At 51.6% G+C, this 22,607-nt stretch overlaps 1 protein-coding gene across 1 annotated transcript in view; it reads right to left on the bottom strand.

The window, feature by feature from the left end:
* The window catches only part of CASTOR2 (cytosolic arginine sensor for mTORC1 subunit 2), a 66,773-nt gene extending 52,880 nt beyond the window's left edge, over nt 1-13,893 (bottom strand). Inside the window, exon 1 of the mRNA XM_519151.7 lies at nt 13,500-13,893. Coding sequence (XP_519151.3) covers nt 13,500-13,612 — 113 coding nt within the window. The 5' untranslated portion in view covers nt 13,613-13,893. The remainder of the gene's footprint in view (nt 1-13,499) is intronic.
* Between the last annotated feature and the right edge of the window lie 8,714 nt (nt 13,894-22,607).

Here is a 22,607-nt window from a genome sequence, read left to right as displayed (position 1 = left end):
CTAGTTTATTTCACTCAGCATGACGTCTTCAAGGTTCATTCATGTTGTAGCATGTGTCAGAATTTCCTTCCTTTTCCCCCCTGAATAATATTCCTTTGTGTGAATACATCCCACTTTGTTGATCTGTTCATCCATCAGTAGACACCTGGGTCACTTCCATCTTTAGGCCTTAGTGAATAAGGTTGCTGTAAATGTGGGTGCATGGCCAGGCGCGGTGGCTCATGCCTGTTATCCCAGCACTCTGGGAGGCCGAGGCTGGTGGATCACTTGAGGTCAGGAGTTCAAGACCAGCCTGGGCAACATGATGAAACCCCGTCTCTACTAAAAATGGAAAAATTAGCCAGGCGTGGTGGCGTGCACCTGTAATCCCAGCTACTCGGGAGGCTGAGGGACCAGAATCGCTTGAACCCAGGAGATGGAAGTTGCAATGAGCCAAGATCGCACCATTGCACTCCAGCCTGGGTGACAGCAAGACCCTGTCTCCAAAAAAAAAAAAAAAAAAAAAAAAATTGGGGTGTGCAAGCAAAACCTCAGGTTTTTAAGCAGAGATCTAGCTCAGAGGTTGGAGTATGTTCAATGTGTTATGGTGAGGGCAAGCCTGAGTATATGGCACCTAGACACCAGTTTTCCATTTAGGCCAGGCGCTGTAGCTCACACCTGTAATCCCAGCACTTTGGAAGGCTGAGGCAGGAGGATTACTTGGGCCCGGGAGTTCGAGACCAGCCTGGGCAACATAGCGAGACCCCATCTCTACAAAAAAACCAAAAATTATCTGGGTGTAGTGGCGAGTGCTTGCAGTCCCAGCTACTCAGTGGGGCTGAGGCAGGGAGGATTGCTGGAGCCTGAGAAATCGAGGCTGGAGTGAGCTGAGATTGCAACACTGCACTCCAGCTTGGGTGACACAGTGAGACCCTGTCTCAAGAATTTTTTTCAGGCCAGGTGCGGTGGCTCATGCCTGTAATCCTAGCACTTCGGGAAGCTGAGGCGGGTAGATCACAAGGTCAGGAGATCAAGACCATCCTGGCTCACACAGTGAAACTCTGTCTCTACTAAAAATACAAAAAAAAATTAGCCAGGCGTGGTGGCAGGTGCCTGTAGTCCCAGCTACTCGGGAGGCTGAGGCAGGAGAATGGCGTGAACCTGGGAGGCAGAGTTTGCAGTGAGCCAAGATCGCACCACTCCACTCCAGCCTGGGTGACAGAGCCAGACTCCATCTCAAAAAGAAAATGTTTTTCAAAAAGTTTCAATTTAGCACCGTGGATGGCCCACAGGGACCTTGGACACCCAGAATCCCACTGGCCTAGAGCGGATGCAACTGGGCTGGTTTCTCATACTGCAGATCTGTTGTAAGAGAAAACCTTTCCAGCCGTGTGCAGGCTCAGAAGAGACCAATTAAACCTTTTACAAGGTTTTTTTTTTTTTTTTGAGATGGAGTTTCACTCTTGTTGCCCAGGCTGGAGTGTAGTGGCATGATTTCGGCTCACTGCAACCTCTGCCTTCCAGGTTCAAGCGATTCTCCTGCCTCAGCCTCCCCAGTAGCTGGGATTACAGGCGCCCACCACCACATCGGCTAATTTTTGTATTTTTGGTAGAGTCGGGGCTTCACCTTGTTGGCCGGGCTGGTCTCGAACTACTGACCTCAGGCGATGCACCCGCTTGGCCCTCCCACAGGTGCTGGGATTACAGGCGTGAGCCACTGCGCCCAGCTACAACTGACTTTTTTGATCCCTGGGAGATGAGTCAACACCAAGGGACGACCAGTCCTAAGCCCTGGACATGGACCTGGGGGTGAGGACAGAAGGGGATCAGGACCAGCCCTCTCATCCTGCACACTGAGGCATGGGTGATCCCAGGAATCCACTCACCAGGCACCAGGGTGGCTTCCTGGAGGAGAGGATGCTGAAGCCGACCTCAAGAAGTGTCTGTGTTAGGTTTAAGGACTCACAAGAGTTCTCTGGCTGGACTAAAGGTAGGGTGATCACATGGTCAGGTTTGCCCTATTGTCTGCAGGTTGTTGTTGTTATTATTGTGATGATGGTGATGAGGAGGAGGAGGAGGAGGAGGAGACAGGGTCTCATTATGTTGTCCAGGCTGGAGTACAGTGGTGCAATCTCGGCTCACTGCAGCCTCTACCTCCTAGGCTCAAGCAATCCTCCCACCTCAGCCTCCTGAGTAGTTGGGATCACAGGCAGGCGCCATCATGCCTAGCTAATTTTTTTGTATTTTTTGCAGAGTCGAGGTCCCACCATGTTGCCTCCACTGCTCTCCAATTCCTGAGCTCAAGCGATCAGCCTGAAGTGCTGGGATTACAGGCGTGCTGGGATTACAGGCGTAAGCCACTGTGCTTGGCCAATCTAGTAATTATTTAAAGTACTTCCTGCTATTCTAAAAAAAGTTTGTTCCCATCTCAGTGATAAATGGCAGGGTCATTTCATTCCTTATCTGTTGCTACATAACAAATTACCCTAGATCTTAGTGGCTTGAAACAACAACAAACTTTTATTATCTCTCACAGTTCCTATGGGTTAGGAATTTAGGTGTGGCTGAACTTGGCAGTTCAAGGCATTGGCTGGGGCTGCAATCCATTGGAAGGCTTGCCTGGGGCGGAAGGATCTGTTTTCAAAGCCCCGCTCTGCCGGTTGAGGGTGGGATGCCTCAGTTCCTCTCCATATGGGCCTCTCCATGGGGCTGCTTGGGTGTCCTCAGGCCTTGGGGGTTGGTTTCCTACAGAGCAAGGGATCTGGGAGAGAGGGAGCACCACGCAGAAGCCATCCTTTCGTGCCCTAGCCTCGGAAGTCTCATGGTATTGCTTTTACCATCTCCTAGTGACTTAGAAGAAAGTAGCCAAGACAGACATTTAAAGGAGGGGGGGTGGAGGGATCCTAGCTTTTTTTTTTTTTTTTGACATGGAGTCTGGCTCTGTCACCCAGGCTGGAATGCAGTGGCGTGATCTCGGCTTCACGCCATTCTCCTGCCTCAGCCTCCTGAGTAGCTGGGAATACAGGCGCCCGCCACCACGCCTGGCTAATTTTTCTATTTTTAGTAGAGACGGGGTTTCACCGTGTTAGCCAGGATGGTCTCGATCTCCTGACCTTGTGATCGCCCGCCTCGGTCTCCCAAAGTGCTGGGATTACAGGCGTGAGCCACTGCGCCCAGCCAATCCTAGCTTTTAAAACCACCAGCAGCTGGGAGCAGTGGCTCATGCCTGTAATCCCAGCACTCTGGGAAACCAAGACGGGAGGATCACTTAAGGTCAGGAGTTTGAGACCGGCGTGGACAACAGAGTGAGACCCCCTCTGTACAAAAAATCTAAAAACTACCACGGTTGGCCAGGCGCAGTGCTCATGCCTGTAATCCCAGCACGTTGGGAGGCCAAGGCGGGCAGATCACTTGAGGTCAGGAGTTCAAGACCAGCCTGTCCAACCTGGGAAAACCCATCTAAATTAAAAATACAAAAAATTAGCTGGGCATGGTGGTGGTACCTGTAACCCCAGCTACTCAGGAGGCTGAGGCAGGGGCATCACTTCAACCCAGGAGGCAGAGGTTGCAGTGAGCCGAGATCGTGCCATTGCACTCCAGCCTGGGCAAGAGTGTAACTCCATCTCCAAAAACAAAAGCAAAACAAAACAAAACAAAACTACCATGGTTACCTAAAATAGGGCATGTGTTGGGAAGGGAGTAGACAGAGCCAGAGTGGGTAGACAGAAGACATCTGATCAAGAAAGATTCAGGCCAGGAGTGGTGGCTCACGCCTGTAATCCCAGCACTTTGGAAGGCCAAGGTGGGTGGATCACCTGGGGTCAGGAGTTCGAGACCACCCTGGCCAACAAGGCGAAACCCCGTCTCTATTAAAATACACAAAATTAGCCAGGCATGGTGGTGCATGCCTGTAATCCCAGCTACTCAGGAGGCTGAGGCACAAGAGTCACTTGAACCCAGGAAGCAGAGGTTGCAGTGAGCTGAGATCACGCCATTGCATTCCCGCTTGGGTGACAGAGTGAGACCCTGTCTCAAAAAACAAACAAAACCAACAAGGCAGAGATGTGGCCAGGGCTTCTGAAAGAACGCATGAAGTCCACCCAGCACCCACTCCAGTTGTGTCCCTCCATCCTCCCAGACTCCCCCCTGCCCCTGCACTCCCAGCCATGCCCCCTCTGTGGGCCTCTGGTCCTCTCACCCTCTACCTTTGCTGGAGAACATACAGGACTCATGTCTTTTCCTCCCATGGGACAGAAACTCCTTTCGCGCTTCCTATCGGGCCCTGCCTACAGCAGGTATACACTGCGGGGTTTCTGAGTGAACAGAGTATATCAATTTGCACCCCCCACAGGACAGTGGCTTGTTCCCTGCAGACACCTTACTCTTTCAGCCTCCAGGCGTTTGCTCCTCCAGCCCAGAGGGATGGGGTAGCAATGAGCATTTGAGCCGCCCTAGAAGCAGGAGGCAGGAGGCAGGAAGATATCTGGATTGTTCAGGAAAGAGATGAGGAAAAAGGAAAAAGGCATAGGAAAAAGATTTCGGAGCTAGGGTTGAGCCAGCCCCTTTCTCTGGGCAGCAGCAGACTATGGCTGTCCTGAGTGGGCACACACAAGGCTCTGGGGCTCACCCCGTACCCTCTTCACCTATACCCCTCCCCGATCCATCTGTAGCCACCTACTCCTGTTCCCTGCTTGCTCATCTTGCTTTAACCCCAGCACCTCCTGACATTTTCTCATGCCAGCCATCACCCCATTCTTGGCTCAGATGGTGCTGCCTCCTCTAGGAAGCCTTACTGGCTTGCAGCTCTGTGGTCCTAGAGCATTTTGGCTGCCCCTGCCAGAGGCCTGACACCTAAATGACAGGTGAGGTCCTTGGCTTAATTCTGCGAGAGCAGTGACAGCATCTCCACTTTCCAGAATCAGGATGCGATTATGTGTGTGTGTAAAGTCTTCTAAGCCTGGGCTTTTCTGGCTCTGCCCTCACAAACTGGTGCTGGCCAGTGGCCCCAGGGCCTTCCCAGTTAATGCTTAATGGCTGGGTACAGTGGCTCAGCACTTTGGGAGTTCCAGGTGTAATCCAGCACTTTGGGAGTTCCAGGTGTCTTTATTAAAAATACAAAAATTAGCCAGGCATGGTGGTAGAGACCTGTAATCCCAGCTACTTGGGAGACTAAAGCAGGAGAATCGCTTGAACCTGGGAGACAGAGGTTGCAGTGAGCTGAGATCATGCCACTGCACTCCAGCCAGGGCAACAGAGCAAGACTCTGTCTCAAAAAAAAAAAAAGCTTACTGGAGCTTCTAGTGGACCAGGACCAGATACTCTTGAGAGTGCTTGACGTGGTTTATCTCATCAAGCCCTCACAACCACTTAGGTTACAGGCATGATCATCATCTCTGTTTTACAGGTAAGAAACATAGCACAGAGAGGTCAAGCAACTTGCCCAAGGTCACACAGCCAGGATGAGCAGTGCTGGGATTCCAGCCCAGGTGTCCCAGGGCTCTAACTCCCTTGGGCTAGCCTGTCTTTCCCTAAACTGCAATTAGACAGTGGCCTCAGCCCAATGTGTTGCGAGGAATGAGGGCTCTGCATGGACTTTTTGCAATTTTAAGCTTTTCTCTCATAAATACCTCGTAAGACGTTAGTGTTCACTGGCCGGGCATGGTGGCTCACGCCTCCCAGCACTTTGGGAGGCCCAGACGGGCAGATCACAAGGTCAGGAGTTCGAGACCAGCCTGACCAACATGGTGAAACCCCGTCTCTACTAAAAATACAAAAATTAGCTGGGTGTGGTGGCATGCGCCTGTAATCCCAGCTACTCGGAAGGCTGAGGCAGGAGAATTGCTTGAACCTGGGAGGCGAAGGTTGCAGTGAGCCGAGATTGCACCATTGCACTCCAGGCTGGGCGACAGAGCAAGACTCTGTCTCAAAAACAAACAAACAAACAAAAAAAAAACAAAAGACTTTAGTGTTCACCATGGCTCGTTTGCAAGATTTCCTGCAGGTAGGAACACGAATGACCCAGTGCAGGCCAAAACAAACCAGAGACCTGCATTCAGCAGATCCGGCCCAGGAAGGCAGCAGGAAGTTTCCATGGGCCCATGCTTACTGCATACTTGCCTGTGTAGTTTTTGCCAATCCAATGGACTTTCTAGAATGGAATTTAAAGATAACAGCATTTCATGGGCAAAAAGGAGGGTGCTGCTTGGCTGAGCATGGTGGCTCACACCTGTAATCTCAGCACTTTGGGGAGGCCAAGGCAGGTGGAGCATCTGAGGCCAGGAGTTCGAGACCAGCCTGGCCAACATGTTGAAACCCCATCTCTACTAAAAATACAAAAATTAGCCAGGCATGGTAGCTCACACCTGTAATCCTAGCACTTTGGGAGGCTGAGGTGAGAGGATTGCTTGAGGCCAGGAGTTCAAGACCAGCCTGGACAATACAGTGAGACCTTGTCTCTACTAAAAACAGAGTAAAATAAATTAACCAGGTGTGGTGCTGCATGCCTGTATTCCCAGCTATTCGGGCGGCTGAGGCAGGAGGATACCTTGAGCCCAGGAATTTGAGGCTGCAGTGAGCTATGATGGTGCCACTGCACTCCAGCCTGGGCAATAGAGCTTGTCTCCAAAATAAATAAATAAAGAGATGTCTCCATAATAATATTAATAAAAAAACAGAGGGGACTCTGGGAGTAGGTTCAGGTTCCAGAGGGGTTGGGGTAAGCCAGGCAGATGGGGCACACCGGGATCCCACCTAGATCTGGGGTCCCACAGCGGTCTGTGCACAGTAATCTCTCTGCCCCTCACACCTAAGTCAGCCTCCAGGCCTGTCCCAGGTAGGTCGGCTACGGGACTGAGTGCCTCAGTCCTACTGTGCACATGGCCATTGCCCACAACTTCTGGGTCCCCCACCTCCCTGTGGCAGAGAGCATCCATCCGGATGGCAGGCCCCACCTTGAGTGGTGAATCCTGATTGGTCCATGATGGTCTCATTCCCTGTGCCTGTGATAGGCTGAGGCATGTTCATGTGACCCAGTTCTGACCAATGAGATGAGGAAGTCTGTGCTGGGATAGGGGTACCCCCAGAAAGGTTAGCTCCTTCCTTCATGGAGTTTCCTCCTGACTGCCCAGGATGCCCAGAGCCACCCCAGCCATCACAGTGGGGCTATGCTTCTGTGCCATGGGTAGCCAAGCATAAATTGATGACCTCATCAAGCCTTTAAGTTACCCAAGCCTGGGGCAGCCCAACCCATAAACTCTGATCACACAAAGTTCAAACTTCTTATTGGTTATGTCCTGGCTTTCTGTTGTTTGTAGCTCAAAGCATCCTTGCTGGCTGGGCGCAGTGGTTCACGCCTGTTATCTCAGCACTCTCGGAAGCCAAGGAGGGAGGATTACCTGAGGTCAGGAGTTCGAGACCAGCCTGAGTAACACAGCTAAACCCCGTCTCTACTAAAAATACAAAATTAGCCGGGCATGGTGGCGGGTGCCTGTAATCCTAGCTACTCCAGAGGCTGAGGCAGGAGAATTGCTTGAACCAGGGAGGCGGAGGTTGCAGTGAGCCGAGACTGCACCACTATACTCCAGCCTGGGCGACCAAGTGAGACTCCATCTCAAACAAACAAACAAAAACCACAAAGCATCCTTGTTTATAGCCCCTGGTTACATTTCTTCTTCTTTTTTTATTATTTTTCAGAGACAGGGTCTCTGTCGCTCAGGCTGGAGTGCAGTGGCGCCATCATAGCTCACTGCAGCCTCAAATTCCCGGGCTCAAGTGATCCTCCCACCCAAACCTCCTGAGACAGGTGTGCACCGCCATGCCTGGCTATTTTTTAAAAAGTTATTTAAAAAATTTTTTTTTTGTGGAGATGGGGTCTTGCTTTGTTGCCCAGGCTGGTCTCAACCTCCTAGCTTCAAGGGATCCTCCCACCTCAGCCTCCCAAAATGCTGGGATTATAGGCAGGAGCCACTGGGCCTGGTCTTATCGTTTTGAGTTAAGCCCGTCCTACCAGAAGAAGAGTGAGCCCAACGTGCCCTCAGGGAAGCTGAAATGGAATCTAGAAGGATGCACGGGGAAGAAAGGGGTAAGGCAAGAAGTAATACTCTGGGCAGAAAGAACAAAGGCCTGAAGGCTGGAGGCACGCTAGGGTGTGGCTGGAAGCTTCGAGGTGAGGCTGGAGAGACAAGGTGAGGTGGGCCACAGAGGGCCCTCAGCTAGGTCACAGAGCCTCAGGGTTACCACAGAGGACAAGGGAAGCTCATCGGACAGACCTACCCAGGGTCTTGCCTTCTGGCTTTATGCTGAGAATAAATAAGCACATTCCTCGCCTAGTCCAGCCACACCCAGATGCTCCTCCAAAGGTCCTGGGCAGAGGCCTGGTTCAGCAGACCCGGGACAGGGTCGCTGGGCTCTGCTTCTACCAGGTGTGATCCTGCCTTCTACAACGACATATCTTCCAGCCCCAGGGCACTCCTATGAGACTCTGGCAAATACTTGGGTTGAAATCTGGGTCACTCTGATGGTCAGAAATCCATCAAACAGACGTTTACTAAGTGCCTACAAAGCAGGGTGCTACAAGCAGCGGAGACAGGACCTGGTTCAAATCCCAATTCTGTTTCTTTCCAGCTGTGCGACCTTGCCATTGTACTTCTCCAAAGCTAGTGTCTTCACCGCTCTGCAAAATATGGCAAAGTCAACGGTAGCTCTCATCACCACTGGTAGGTACTGTGGTGATGTGGTGGGAAGGGGTGGATCAAATCATGCACAAAAAACTTGAAGGTTGATAATCTAGGTAAGAGAAAAAGACAAGCCAATAACATGTTGTTATCGGCAAAAGTTGAGAAATACGCAAGGTGCCCGGAAGGAAGTATCTGAGATAGGCTCTAAGGCTCTAACGAAGTAGAATGTCTAAGCAGGTCGCGGTGGCTCTCGCCTGTAATCCCAGCATTTTGGGAGGCCGAGGTGGGTGGATCACTTGAGGTCAGGAGTTCGACACCAGCCTGGCAAACATGGCGAAACCCAGTCTTTACTAAACATACAAAAATTTACCGGGCGTGGTGGCGCACGCCTGTGATCCCAGCTTCTTGGGGTGGAGGTTGCAGTGAGCTGAGAACACACCACTGCACTCCAGCCTGGGTGACAGAGCAAGACTCTGTTTCAAAAAAAAAAAAAAAAGGAAGTAACCGTCTAGATGGGAGTGATAAGGACCAAGTATCCCTGGGAGAAGAAAACAGCTCTGGTAGCAGATCACTCAAGCCCGGGAGGTATAGGCTGCAGTGAGCCGTGATCACGCCACTGCACTCCAGCCTGGGTGACAGAAGAAGCCCCTATCTCCAAAAAAAAAAAAAAAGAAAGAGAAAAAAAGAAAAGGCCCACCAAAGCCAAATAGGCAGGAATACAGAAAGGCCAGCATTTCAGTTCTGTGCTCCTAAGCCTTTCAGAACACTGTGCTGTAGACAGAAGGGCTGGACATAACCATTCAATGGGGGCATCTCTTGCAACCTGCAATAGCAAAATCTCGGAGCTTGTGCCAGAAAGGTGCAGATTGGCACATTTAAATCCCGGATCTATCACTTCTTGCCTGACCTTGAGCAAGTCACTTAATCTTTGAACCCCAGCTTCCTGGTTTGCAAAGCAGGTTTAATACCTAATACACAGAACGTATCTGGGGGTCCTGGGGTCTAGATCCTCTCTTCCAACTAGTTAACTCCAAATGTGAGCCACTGGCTTTCCTACTTCAAAAGCCCTAAGGGCCAATGGCTCATGCCTGTAAGCTCATGCCTGTAACAGTTTAAATGTTATGTCCGCACGCACCTCTGAGAGGCTGAGGTGAGAGGATCATGTGAGGCCAGGAGTTCAAGGCCAGCCCGGGCAACACAGTGAGACCCCCATCGCTACAAGAAATTTAAAAATTAGCTGAGTGTGGTGGTGCGCACCCACAGTCCCAGGTGCTTGGGAGGCCGAGGTGAGAGGATTGCTTGAGCCTAGGAGTTCGAGGCTGCAGTGAGCTATGATGGTGCCACTGTACTCCAGCCTGGGCAACAGAGACCCCATCTCTTAAAAACAAACAAAAAAAAGCTCTAAGATCTAGTGCCACCTCCTACAGGTAGGCACCCGGCGTTCTAGGTACCCTGCTAGACCAGCCCTTCCCTGACTCCACCCTGCTGTAGAATGATGGCCTCTTTCTTTCTCTTACACCAGGCTCTAGGGCTTGGCAGAGGAAGGGGCAAGGTATCTCTGCATCCCTTGGACCCAGCCACACCCCCACACAGAGTGAATGTTTCCTAATGCCATTCCCTTTCCACAACTCCACTCCACGAGAGAGAAGTGACTTAAGCCTGCTAAGGAGTGGAGGGAAAGGTTCAGGAAGGTTTCAGCGTACTATCATTAGCGCTATCATTAGCTCTTGAGGATTGAATAGGAATTTACTAGGGGTGGGTGGGGGAGAATATTCCAGGCAAATGGAAGAGAGGTAGATACAAAGGCACAGAGGTATGTAGGGAACAATAAGGGAAATTGTGTATTTGCTGGGGGAGGGCTAAAGATGAGGATTCAAGGCCAGGAGCAGTAATCCCAGGACTTTGGGAGGTCGAGGTGGGAGGATTGCTTGAGCCCAGGAGTTGGAGGCTGTATTGATCTATGATGGCGCCACTGTACTCCAGCCTGTACGACAGAGTAAGACTCTGTCTCTAAAAGAGAAAAATAAAAAATAAAAAAAATAAAGATGAGGATTCAGGATCTAGATCCCAAAGGGCCTCGAATGCCATGTCAATGATTTGATGCTATAGAGTGACTGACAAAACTGTAAACGGGCCGGGCGCAGTGGCTCACGCCTGTAATCCCAGCACTTTGGGAGGTCGAGGCCAGTGGATCACCTGAGGTCGGGAGTTCAAGACCAGCCTGACCAACATGGAGAAGCCCCGTCTCCACACCAAATTAGCCAGGTGTGGTGGCGCATGCCTGTAATCCCAGCTACTCGGGAGGCTGAGGCAGGAGAATCACTTGAACCCAGGAGGTGGAGGCTGCAGTGAGCCGAGATGGTGCCATTGCACTTCAGCCCGGACAAGAGCAAAACTCAGTCTCAAAAAAAAAAAAAAAAAAAAAAAAGTAAACAGGTGGCACAGGGACCCTCAGGGCATGCTGTGCTAGTCTGGGCTAAACTTAGGTTTTGGAGAGGGAGGTGACAGAGCTATGGGTCACCACCTGGGGGCAGGTATTGCAAGAACAATCTAAGGGGTTCTACCTGGATGGCTGATTATTGAAAACAGTTTAAATGCTATGTCGGCAGGCTGCAACCCATTAACACTTGCTAAAAAGCCATTTCCCACAGTCGTCCCACACCATCCACACAGCAGTTCTGTGTCCATGAGGGGGCCAAATAGTGCTATCTCTATTTTACAGACGGACAAAGTGTGAGCCAGAGGAGAGAGACTTCGCCTCAGCCAGGCAGGCAGGGGGCTGTGCCATGATCTGGGCTCAGAGTGCAAGGGGTGGCAGGTCCTCAGGCATTTGACGAATGTTCCGCACCTTCTGAGGCCGGACCATGGAAACACAGCGATGGCCTTTGGCCTCTGAGTCATCTTGAAACTGGACTAGTCAGCTGGGTCACCTGGGCCTGGGACAGGACAGGCTGCTTTCTGCAGGAGGGAGGAAGGGGGACCCACTGAGGGACAGGTCTTCTTGTGTTCCCAGAGGCCAGCAGGGGGGCTTGACCCCAGAGACACGCCTATCCATGAGTACCCAAAGGGGATCCTGAGTTGGGGGCTGGAAGAAGGCCAGTCTCTCCACCAAGGGAAAGGGGCTGAGGGACCCTGCCCTTTGCTGCCTTTCTAAGAAGCCCCCAAATGCCCCCCCCTTCCAGCACCCAGGCCCTGTGCACAGCCGCAGCCTGAGTCATCATTCCCATTTGAATGGTGGCCGAGAAATCAGCCAGGGGGCTGCCCAGGGCTGAGGGCCAAGGCTAGGAAAAACAAGGCTGTTCTGTTACCTCCAAGCTTTGGAACGTCAAGCCCGGCTAGGGAGTGGGGGGCAGAGGGCAGGCAGAAGCAGGATCTGAAGGTGTCAACAGCCAGAGGGGGCTTTGTGTGAGGGGTGGGGGCGCGGTTCAGAATCCGAGCTGTTGGCTTTTGTTTTCAAATGACCTGTTTAATCATTACCCTTTGCAATCAACGGGGAGCACAGGCTCCGTGGCAGAGGCTTGGCGACTATTTCAAATCTCCATCCCCTACTGAGCAGCCGGAGAAGAAAGTAAACAAGATGCCACCGGCAGGTCTGGCTCCATCTCGCAAACAATAGCCGGACTGAGCACCCGGCTCAGACACACACATCAAAGTGAGATTTCCAAGCAAGAACTTTTCACAGGCAGATAACAGGCTGGAATTATTTCCCTGTGTCCCTAGAGCTCAGTGCCAAAGGGGGCAGCCTAAGGGGGCTGTCATTTTCACGCTAACCTTGACCCGAAAAGTATTCATTCATTTTGCAGTGAGGGAGAGCCACCACCGCCCCAAACCGCGAAAAACCAACCAGTAACAACTTTATCATTCCTTTTTAACAGTCACAATGGTGGGCAAATGAGACTTAAGTTACAGCAGCTAGCTGGCACTCATACTCCCCTCGGCTCAGGCTCCTTAAACAACAACAACAAAACCCTAATGCAGCACCCACCGGGGCTCACAATGTCAAACCCTTACCTGGCATAGGGAAAATCCAAGTGAGAGAGAGAGTGTCTTTCTCTGTGTGTGTGTGTGTGTGTGTGTGTGTGTGTGTGTGTGATTCCCTCTTTTACCTTCCAAGGCCTTCAACTATTTTTCCCCCTGCAGCATCCAAGCCCAGCCTCAAGGCAGATGCATAAACATGCCTGCTCCTCCCCTTCTACGGTTGGGCAAAACACCCCCCCACCCCCTTTCCAGGACCCCAAGGAGAAAGAATCACGTCCTCTGCAGCCCCTCCCTGGCCCTCGCCCACCCCCCGTTTCCCCCCCCCCAATTCCAGGCCGTCCGCAGCAAGCCTCGTAGGCACCTTGAGATAAACACCCACTAATGATTTTATGATTTTCTGCTCTGGGTAACCGCGCTCAGCGGAATCCCTCCCCCCGCCGTGGCGACGGGGCCGGCCCAACCGAGGGATGGGGGGATGGGGGCGTTTGTTTTTTCCACGGCCTCGTCCCCACACCTGTTTTTCATTCATTCATTCGTTCGTTCCTTCATCCATTCATGGATCCGTCACTGCAGCCGCCCCAGCCCCCCGGATTTCGGGGAGGGGGCTGCGATGGGGGAGGGGGTGGGAGATGGGGGGGACGACAGAGGTGGGGGGTGGCGCACCGGGGGGTGGAGGGTTGCAAGGGGTCCGGGAGCCAGGACCCTGCGGCTCCGGCTTTGTCAGACGCGAGCGAAGCGGCGGCGGGGGCGGGGCGGGGGCGCTCCCGGGGCCCGAAGTTGTTTTCCGAGGCGCGGCGGCGAGGACAGCGGCCCGGGGTGCGCCCCCTTTGTCTGTCCCCGGCCGGCGCCGCGTCCCCGCGCGCTTACCTGGTCTTGGAGGACAGGAAGGCAAGTTTGATCAGGCCGTAGGTGAACAGCGGGATACTCTCCTTGGCGACGCTGGCAACTTGCAGCCGGTGCTCCAGGATGTGGAGTTCCATCGTCCGCCCGCGCCCCGTCCGCGGCGGCTCATCCGCAGGGGGACGAGCCGCGGCCCCCGCCCCCTCCGCGCCCTGCCGGCACCGACAGCCGGCCCGGAGACCCGGGAGCTCGGCGCCGGGCGCGGGGGGCGGCGGCGGCCGGGCCGGGCCGGACAAAAGGGAGGAGGCCCGCCAAGTTGCAAGGGGGAGCCGCGGGGCGAGGGAGGCAGCGCCGGCGGAGCAGCAGCCGAGGGGCCGAGCGGCGGAGCAGCGGCGCGCGGCGCCCGGCGCGGGGAGCAGCTGGTGTTCGCTGTAACAAACAACTTGCCACTCAAACGCCGGTCCCCGCTGCGCATGCGCGGCCCGCGCGCGGCCTGCCGGGACTTGTAGTCCGCCTGGGGGGCTCCCCCAGTGCTGCTGCTGCTGTTGCTGCTGTTGCTGCTGTTGCTGCCGCGGGGGCTGGGCGGCCGGAGCTACGGGCGGCCGGAGCTACCGGCAGCCCGGTGCACGGGAAATGCAGGAGCGCGGGCACCCTCAGGACTAAGGGGAAGGCCGAGGGGAGGCACGGGGCGGGTGGAGCCAGCCTGAGCCTAGGCGCGCCCTCTGGCACCCAGTCAGGCTCGGTACTAGGTGCTTGGAGTGTAAAGCGAGCAAACCAGACGACTCCGGTGCTGGAGAAGGCCCGAGTCTGGGAGCGCCAAGATGTAGGGCAATCGGTCATGAGAGTGCAGAGAAGCCAAACCGAAAAGCTTGCTGGGGACCCGGAGGGAGGGGATTGACAGGTCAAAGGCGGTGACCCGGGGGAGGGGACACTCAGGCTGGGTTTTGAAGGATGAATGGGAGTTCGTAGCAAGAGAGTGAGGGCGCGCGGATGGAGGACAGAGGCCTTCCAGGCTGCAGGAACAGCGTGTCCTAGGGCACAGAAGCGTGAAAGCCCCCACGGTGCTGTGTTTGGCTTTGTTGCAGCGGAAAATGTGAGGGAGGAGAGAAAAGAGATAAGGCAGGCATAGTCACCAGGAGTCAGGTCGGCAGGGTCATGTGTGCAGAGCTAATGAGGTGGCCATTTATCCCACTGGAGAGGGGGTGATGGGGACTGCGAAGGCTGAATTCGGGAACAATGTAAAGTGCGTCTGAGGCACTTCCAACCCCAGGGCCCACGCGCCCGGACCACAGAGGTTCCTCCTTCATGGCTGTCTGGTTTTGAAATGTTCTGGGTTAAAGTGATTGGTGCTTCCACCTTTGGCAGAGTAATCTGGGGACGCGATGGGTGAGATCTATCTGCCAGGGCAGGCTGAGAACTCTCTTTTAGGGGAAAATTGCAGTTGTGCTCCCTCACCTTCCCTCAGCCCTCCTCTGTTAGGTAGGAACATACTAGGTTTTGTCATTTCCACAAAAGGGTGAAAAGCCTGTAATCTGTGGTAGATAGATCTTAGAGCATGCATATCCCCCTCCCACTTTATTTTCTTTTACTCTTTTTCTTTTATTTATTTATTTTTTAGAGGCAGGGTCTTGCTCTTTTGGCCAGGATGGAGTGCAGGGGCGCAATCATAGCTCACTACAGCCTCGAACTCCTGGGCTTAAAAGATCCTCCCACCCCAGCTTCCCCAGCAGTTGGGACTACAGTTATGCCCGGCTAATTTTTTTTTTTTTTAACTTTCTTTTTTCCCCCCCGAGATGGAGTCTTGCTCTGTCGCCCAGGCTAGAGTGCCATGGCGCGATCTTGGCTTACTGCAACCTCCTCCCCCTTGGTTCAGCGATTCTCGTGCCTTGGCCTCCCAGCTAGCTGGGATTACAGGTGCTGGCCACCACGGCTGGCTAATATTTGTATTTTTCGCAATGTTGCCTAGGCTGGTCTTGAACTCCTGACCTCAGGTGATCCACCCACTTCGGCCTCCCAAACTGCTGGGATTACAGGCATAAGCCACCAGGCCTGGCCTTTTTTTTTACTTTTTGTAGAGAGGGGTGTCTCACTATGTTGCTCAGGCTAGTCTCGAACTCCCAGCCTCAAGTGATCCTCCAGCCTCAGCATTTTTTTTTTTAAAGCTTATCTGTCTCTCCCCTACACAATCTCAACTCCACAAAGGCAGTGATTTTTGTCTGTTCTCCGCTGTGTTCCCATTGTCAGCAATAGTGACTGGCCTATGAGAGACACTCATTCAATATTTGTGGAATGCATCAATGCACCTATCTATGCCTTTAGAATCTAGAGATCCAGAAATCCCAAACAGAAATGCATTCAGGGGCCAGACAGATTACACAGATGTGTGAAGCAGTTGGCTATCAGATAGTTGGAAATGTGGCTGGGCGCGGTGACTCACGCCTGTAATCCCAGCACTTTGGGAGGCCAAGGAGGGTAGATCATTTGAGGTCAGGAGTTTGAGACCAGCCTGACAAACATGGTGAAACCTCGTCTCTACTAAAAACACAAAAAAATTAGCTGGGCATGGTGGTGCCTTCTCCTGAGGCAGGAGAATCGCTTGAACCCAGGAGGTGGAGGCTGCAGTAAGCTGAGATCGTGCCACTGCACTCCAGCCTGGGTGATAGAGTGAGCCTCCATCTCAAAAAAAAAAAAAAAAAAAAAAAATGTTGGAAATGGTACAGGTGAAGGGAAGTCTGCCTGAAGGCATAAAATTCAGTTTCTTAAAAAAAAACAACTGGCAGGGCGCAGTGGCTCACAACTATAATCCCAGCATTTTGGGAAGCCAAAGCAGGCAGATCACAAGGACAGGAGTTCAAGACCAGCCTGGCCAGCAGGTGAAACCCCGTCTCCACTGAAAATACAAAAATTAGCCAGGCATGGTGGTGTGCATCTGTAATCCCAGCTACTTGGGAGGCTGAGGTAGGAGAATCACTTGAACCTGGGAGGCGGAGGTTGCAGTGAGCCAAGATCGCACTACTGCACTCCAGCCTGGGCGACAGAATGAGATTCTGCCTCAAAAAAAAAAAAAAAAAAACACACACAAAAAACAAAACAACAACAATAAAAAAAAAAAAAGCAGGTGAAACAAAACAAGGCTAAAGGCAAGATTTGGCTAGTTTTCTGACTTCTGCTCTGGATGGCCTAAGGTAGCATTTTTCAATCTGCAGACTGTGTATGACCCATGTAGTGGATGGTGAAATCAATTTAGCAGGGCATGGCAATTATTTAAAAAAATAATTAAACAGGCTGGGTACAGTGGCTGATGCCTGTAATCTCAGCATTTTGGGAGGCCAAGGCAAGAGGATCTCTTGAGGCCGGGAGTTTGAGACCAGCCTGGGCAACATAGCAAGACTGCTCATCTCTACAAAAATAAAAATATAAGAAACTAGCTAGATGTGGTGGCGTGCACCTGTAGTCCTAGTTACTCAGGAGGCTGAGGTGGGAGGATCCCTTGGGCCCAGGAGTTCGGAGCTGCAGTGAACTATTATTGTTTTTTTTTTTTCTTTCTTTCTTTTTTTTTTTTTTTGAGATGGAGTCTCACGCTGTTCCCCGGGCTGGAGTGCAGTGGCACAATCTCGGCTCACTGCAACCTCTGCCTCCCAGGTTCAAGCATTTCTCCTGCCTCAGCCTCCCAAGTAGGTGGGATTACAGGTGCCTGCCACCATGCCCAGCTAATTCTTTTTATTTTTATTTTAGTAGAGACGGGGTTTCACTATGTTGGCCAGGCTGGTCTTGAACGCCTGACCTCTTGATCCACCTGCCTCGGCCTCCCAAAGTGCTGGGATTATAGGCGTGAACCACTGTGCCCGGCCGCTGTGAACTATTATTGTACCACTGGACTCTAGCCTGAGTAACAGAGTGACATCGTCTCTTCAACAAAATGGAAAAATTCCCGGCAAAAAAAAACACAAAAAAAAATTTAAATAGACTAGAAAATGACACAGTGTTGCATATAAAATGGGTAGGTTACTATCATCTTTTCTATACCCCAGGGCACTTTAATCTTGTCCATGTGTGTAAGGGGTGCGTGCCTGTGTGTGTCTGCCTATGTGCACTAGAACTTGATATAAAGGTATGTTTTACTGTGGGTCTTGGTAAAAAAAAATATATATATATATATATTATATATATATAATATATTATATATATATATATATTTTTTTTTGAGACAGGGTCTTGCTCTGTCACCCAGGGTAGAGTGCAATGGCATGATCTCAGCTCACTGCAACTTCTGCCTCTTGGGTTTAAGCAATTCTCCTGCCTCAGCCTCTCGAGTAGCTGGGATTACAGGCGCGCGCCACCACCCACGGCTAATTTTTGTATTTTTTTGTTTGTTTTTGAGACGGAGTCTCACTCTGTAGCCAGACTGGAGTGCAGCATCATGATCTCAGCTCACTGCAACCTCCTCCTCCCAGGTTCAAGTGATTCTTCTGCCTCAGCCTCCCGAGGAGTTGGGACTACAGGCATGTGCCACCATGCCAGCTGATTTTTGTATTTTTAGTAGAGGCAAGGTTTCACCATGTTGGCCAGGATGGTCTTGATCTCTTGACCTCGTGATCCACCCACCTTGGTCTCTCAAAGTGCTGGGATTACAGGCGTGAGCCACCACGCCCAGCCAATTTTTGTATTTTTAGTAGAGACGGGGTTTTACCATGTTGGCAAGGCTGGTCTCAAACTCCTGGCCTCAGGTGATCTGCCCGCCTCAGCCTCCCAAAATGCTGGGATTACAGGCGTGAGCCACTGTGCCTGGCCAAAACTGTTTAAAAGCATTGTGGGCTTTATATTTCATCAAGCCAGACTGCCATAAAGTTTGCAAATTTAGACCACCTTGTTTTTGACTTGCAGAATTGCTTTCGCTCAGTTGTATTTGGTGCGTAAGATTTCTGTGAAACTAAGTTCCGAAATTCATGTTGAGGTGTTAAGGAAATTGACCTCTGAGTTGCCAAGTCCTGAGGATTCAGGCTGGAATTGGGGTGAAGCAAGTTGAGGCACTTTGGGCCCTGAATTTAAGGAGGTACTGGCTCCCAAGGTAACACAAGTGTTGCATGGGCACCATCCTGGTAGAATTCCCTCCTCTTTGGGTTCCTTAGCACTGCCCTTTTCTGGTCTTTCACTGATTGACTCTAGGTCTGGCTATGTGATTTTCACGGCTTTGGCCAATGGGGTATTGGCAAATCTGCTCCCTAAGTCCTGTGCATTGGGACTTGCCCTCTCGGAAAGAATGCTGCCCTGAGACCATCACGCTGTAAAGAAGCTTGCAAGAAAGATCACATGAAGAGGTCCAGGTGTTCCAGCTGTGTCAGGCCTCTGCCAACAGCTAGCACCAACTACTAGAGCATGCTAAGATGTGAACGAGACCATCTTGGACTTTGCATCTGACTGTCTAACTGAATGCAGCCACACACATGAGCCCAGGTGAAACCAGAACTATCCAGCCAACCAATAGAAACACGATGAATAAAAAATAGCTGTTGGCTGGGCACAGTGGCTCACGCCTGTAATCCCAGCACTTTGGGAGGCCAAGGCAGGTGAATCACAAGGTTAGGAGATTGAGACCATCCTGGCTAACATGGTGAAACCCCGTCTCTACTAAAAATACAAAAAATTAGCCGGGCATGGTGACGGGCGCCTGTAGTCCCAGCTACTTGGGAGGCTGAGGCAGGAGAATGGCATGAACCCAGGAGGTGGAGCTTGCAGTGAGCTGAGATCGCGCCACTGCACTCCAGCCTGGGTGACAGAGCGAGACTCTGTCCCCCCCCCAAAAAAAATAGCTGTTGTCTGGGCACAGTGGCTCACACCTGTAATCCCAGCACTTTGGGAGGCCAAGGCGGGTGGAGCCCTTGAGGTCAGGACTTCAAGACCAGGCGGGGTAACATGGCAAAACCCCTTCTCTACAAAAAAATACAAAAATTACCTGGGCATGGTGACGCACGCCTGTAGTTCCAGCTACTTTGGAGGCTGACGTGGGAGGATCACTTGAGCCCAAGGAGGTTGAGGCTGCAGTGAGCCGTGTTTGCACCATTGCATTCCAGCCTGGGTGACAGAGTGAGAACCTGCCTCTGACAAAAAAAAAAAAAAAAAAAGTTATTTTTCGCCATTAAGACTTGGAATGGTTTGTTGGGTAGCAATGGATATAGCTGACACATCCCCGCAGCCCTCACCTTCTCTCACTATGTGGGTGTACCCAGTCTCTGGCTTCTAATGTCAAGGGCCTCCAACTTGACACTTCCAGCTCAGAGTATGTTCTTAAGGCCCTGCCTCACTTATAGAACTTCCTAGTGGTTAGCTATGATGCATGGCAAACACACCTGGCAACAGTAACATCAGCATACCTTGAAAATGACCCCATGGTCTAAGAAGAGTATATGTTGAAAGTTCAAAGCTAAGGAATCCAGGAGTGGCCAACCCGGAGATTCATTTCTTATCTATGAGGAACATCTGAACCCCTGGACCATCTAGGGGATGGTGGCCTTTGTTTGGGGTTAAATGAAGGTTGCCAGAGGGAGGGTGCTAGGGGGAGGGTGCTAAGTGGAAATGCTCTATAAACTGCATGCTTTTTTTTTTGTGAGACGGAGTCTCGCTCTGTCACCCAGGCTGGAGTGCAGTGGCGTGATCTCAGCTCACTGCAAGCTCCGCCTCCCAGGTTCATGCCATTCTCCTGCCTCAGCCTCCTGAGTAGCTGGGACTACAGGCGCCTGCCACCACGCCTGGCTAATTTTTTGTATTTTTAGTAGAGACGGGGTTTCACTGTGTTAGCCGAGATGATCTCGATCTCCTGACCTTGTGATCCACCCGCCTTGGCCTCCCAGAGTGCTGGGATTACAGGCATGAGCCACCGTGCTGGGCCCAACTGCATGCTTTTTGTAAGCAGGTGTGGTTCTCCTGTTCCGCCTGCCATGTCTGGACTACCCTGTAAGTCCCCTCAATAAACCCTATGTCTTGCTTGCTGGCCAGGCATGATGGCTCATGCCTGTAATCCCAGCACTTTGGGAGGCCAAGACAGGCAGATCACTTGAGGTCAGGAGTTTGAGACCAGCTAGGCCAACATGGTGAAAACCCCATCTCTACTAAAAATACAAAAAAAAAAAAAATTAGCTGGGTATGGTGGCATGCACCTGTAATCCCAGCTACTTGAGGGGCTGAGAGGCAGGAGAATCGCTTGAACCGGGGAAGCGGAGGTTGCAGTGAGCCAAGATCACGCCATTGCACTCCAGCCTGGGCAACTAGACTCTGTCTCAAAAAACAAACAAACAAACAAACAAAAAACAGGCCAGGTACGGTGGCTTATGCCTGTAATCCCAGCACTTCGGGAGGCTGAGGCAGGTGGATCGCCTGATGTCAGAAATTTGAGACCAGCCTGGTCCACGTGGTGAAACCCTGCCTCTACTAAAAATACAAAAGTTAGCAGGGCATGGTGGTGAGTGACTGTAATCTCAGCTACTCGGGAGGCTGAGGCAGGAGAATCGCTTGAACCTGGGAGGCGGAGGTTGCAGTGAGCTGAGATTGCACCACTGACTCCAGCCTGGGCAATAGAGTGAGATTCCATCTCAAAAAAACAAAACAAACACAGTACAAACCAAAAAACAAAACCCAGCTGGGTGCAGTGGCTCACGCCTGTCATCCCAGCATGTTGAGAGGCTTGAGTTGGGCAGATCACTTGAGGTCAAGAGTTCGAGACTAACCTGGTCAATATGGTGAGATCCCGTCTCTACTAAAATTACAAAAAAATTAGCTGGGAATGGTCGCATGTGCCTGTAATCCCAGCTACTAGGGAGGCTGAGGCAGGAGAATCACCTCAACCTGGGAGATGGCGGTTGCAGTGAGCCAAGATGGCGCCACTGCACTCCAGCCTGGGCGACAGAGTGAGTGAGACTATGTCTCAAAGAAACAAAAAAAAAAAAAAAGAAAAATCTCCAAGTATGTTTAGAAGAGGTTGACCAACTGCCCTGATTTTCCTGGGACCAAGGAGAATTTCAAGATGTAAGACTTTCATTTTTGAAACCAGGACATTCTCCAGGAAGACAAGTTGGTCACAGGACTTTGAAACAATTTACTTATGTAAATCTATGAACTCTAAATACAGATCGAGTATTGTGAATGAAAATTAAGCATCCAAACTGAGATGTGCTATCATGTGTAAAATGAACCCTGGATTGCAAAGATTATTATGAAAAAACTTTAAAGTATTTTATTAATAATTTAAAAATATTGATTATATGTTGAAACACTTTTTTTTTTTTTTCTGAGATGGAGTCTCACTCTGTCACCCAGGCTGGAGTACAGTGGCGCAATCTTGGCTCACTGCCACCTCTGCCTCCTGTGTTCAAGTGATTCTCCTGCCTCAGCCTCCTGAGTAGCTGAGATTACAGGCATGCGCTACCACGCCCAGCTAATTTTTTTTTACAGCAGAGACAGGGTTTCACTGTGTTGGCCAGGCTAGTCTGGAACCCCTGACCTCAAGTGATCTGCCCGCCTCGGCCTCCAAAGTGCTGGGATTACAGGCATCAGCCCCCGCACCAACTTTTTTTTTTTTTTTTTTTGAGATGGAGTCTTGCTCCCTCGCCCAGGCTGGAGTGCAGCAGCACCATCTTGGCTCATTGCAACCTCTGCCTCCCGGGTTCAAGCGATTCTCCTGCCTCAGGCTCCTGAGTAGCTGGAGCTACAGGCGCACGTCATCATGCCCAGCTAATTTTTGTATTTTTGGTAGAGACGGGATTTCACCATGTTGACCAGGCTTGTCTCGAACTCCTGACCTCAGGTGATCTGCCTGCCTCAGCCTCACAAAGTGCTGGGATTACAGATGTGAACCACTGTGCCTGGTCAAAATGCTAATATTTTGGCAGCACTTTGGGAGGTCGAGGCAGGCGGATCACTTGAGTTCAGGAGTTTGAGACCAGCCTGGCCAACATGGTGAAACCAAACCCCATCTCCACTAAAAATACAAAAAAATTAACTTGGTGTTGTGGCGGGCGCCTATAATCCCAGCTACTTAGGAGGCTGAGCCAGGAGAATTGCTGAAACCTGGGAGGCAGAGGTTGCAGTGAGCCGAGATCATGCCACTGCACTCCAGCCTGGGCGACAGAGTGAGACTCTGTC

The sequence above is a fragment of the Pan troglodytes genome, chromosome 6 (assembly GCF_028858775.2).
Source record: "Pan troglodytes isolate AG18354 chromosome 6, NHGRI_mPanTro3-v2.0_pri, whole genome shotgun sequence".
NCBI classification, from domain to species: Eukaryota; Metazoa; Chordata; class Mammalia; order Primates; family Hominidae; genus Pan; species Pan troglodytes.
This window is presented reverse-complemented; position numbering and strand designations above follow the sequence as displayed.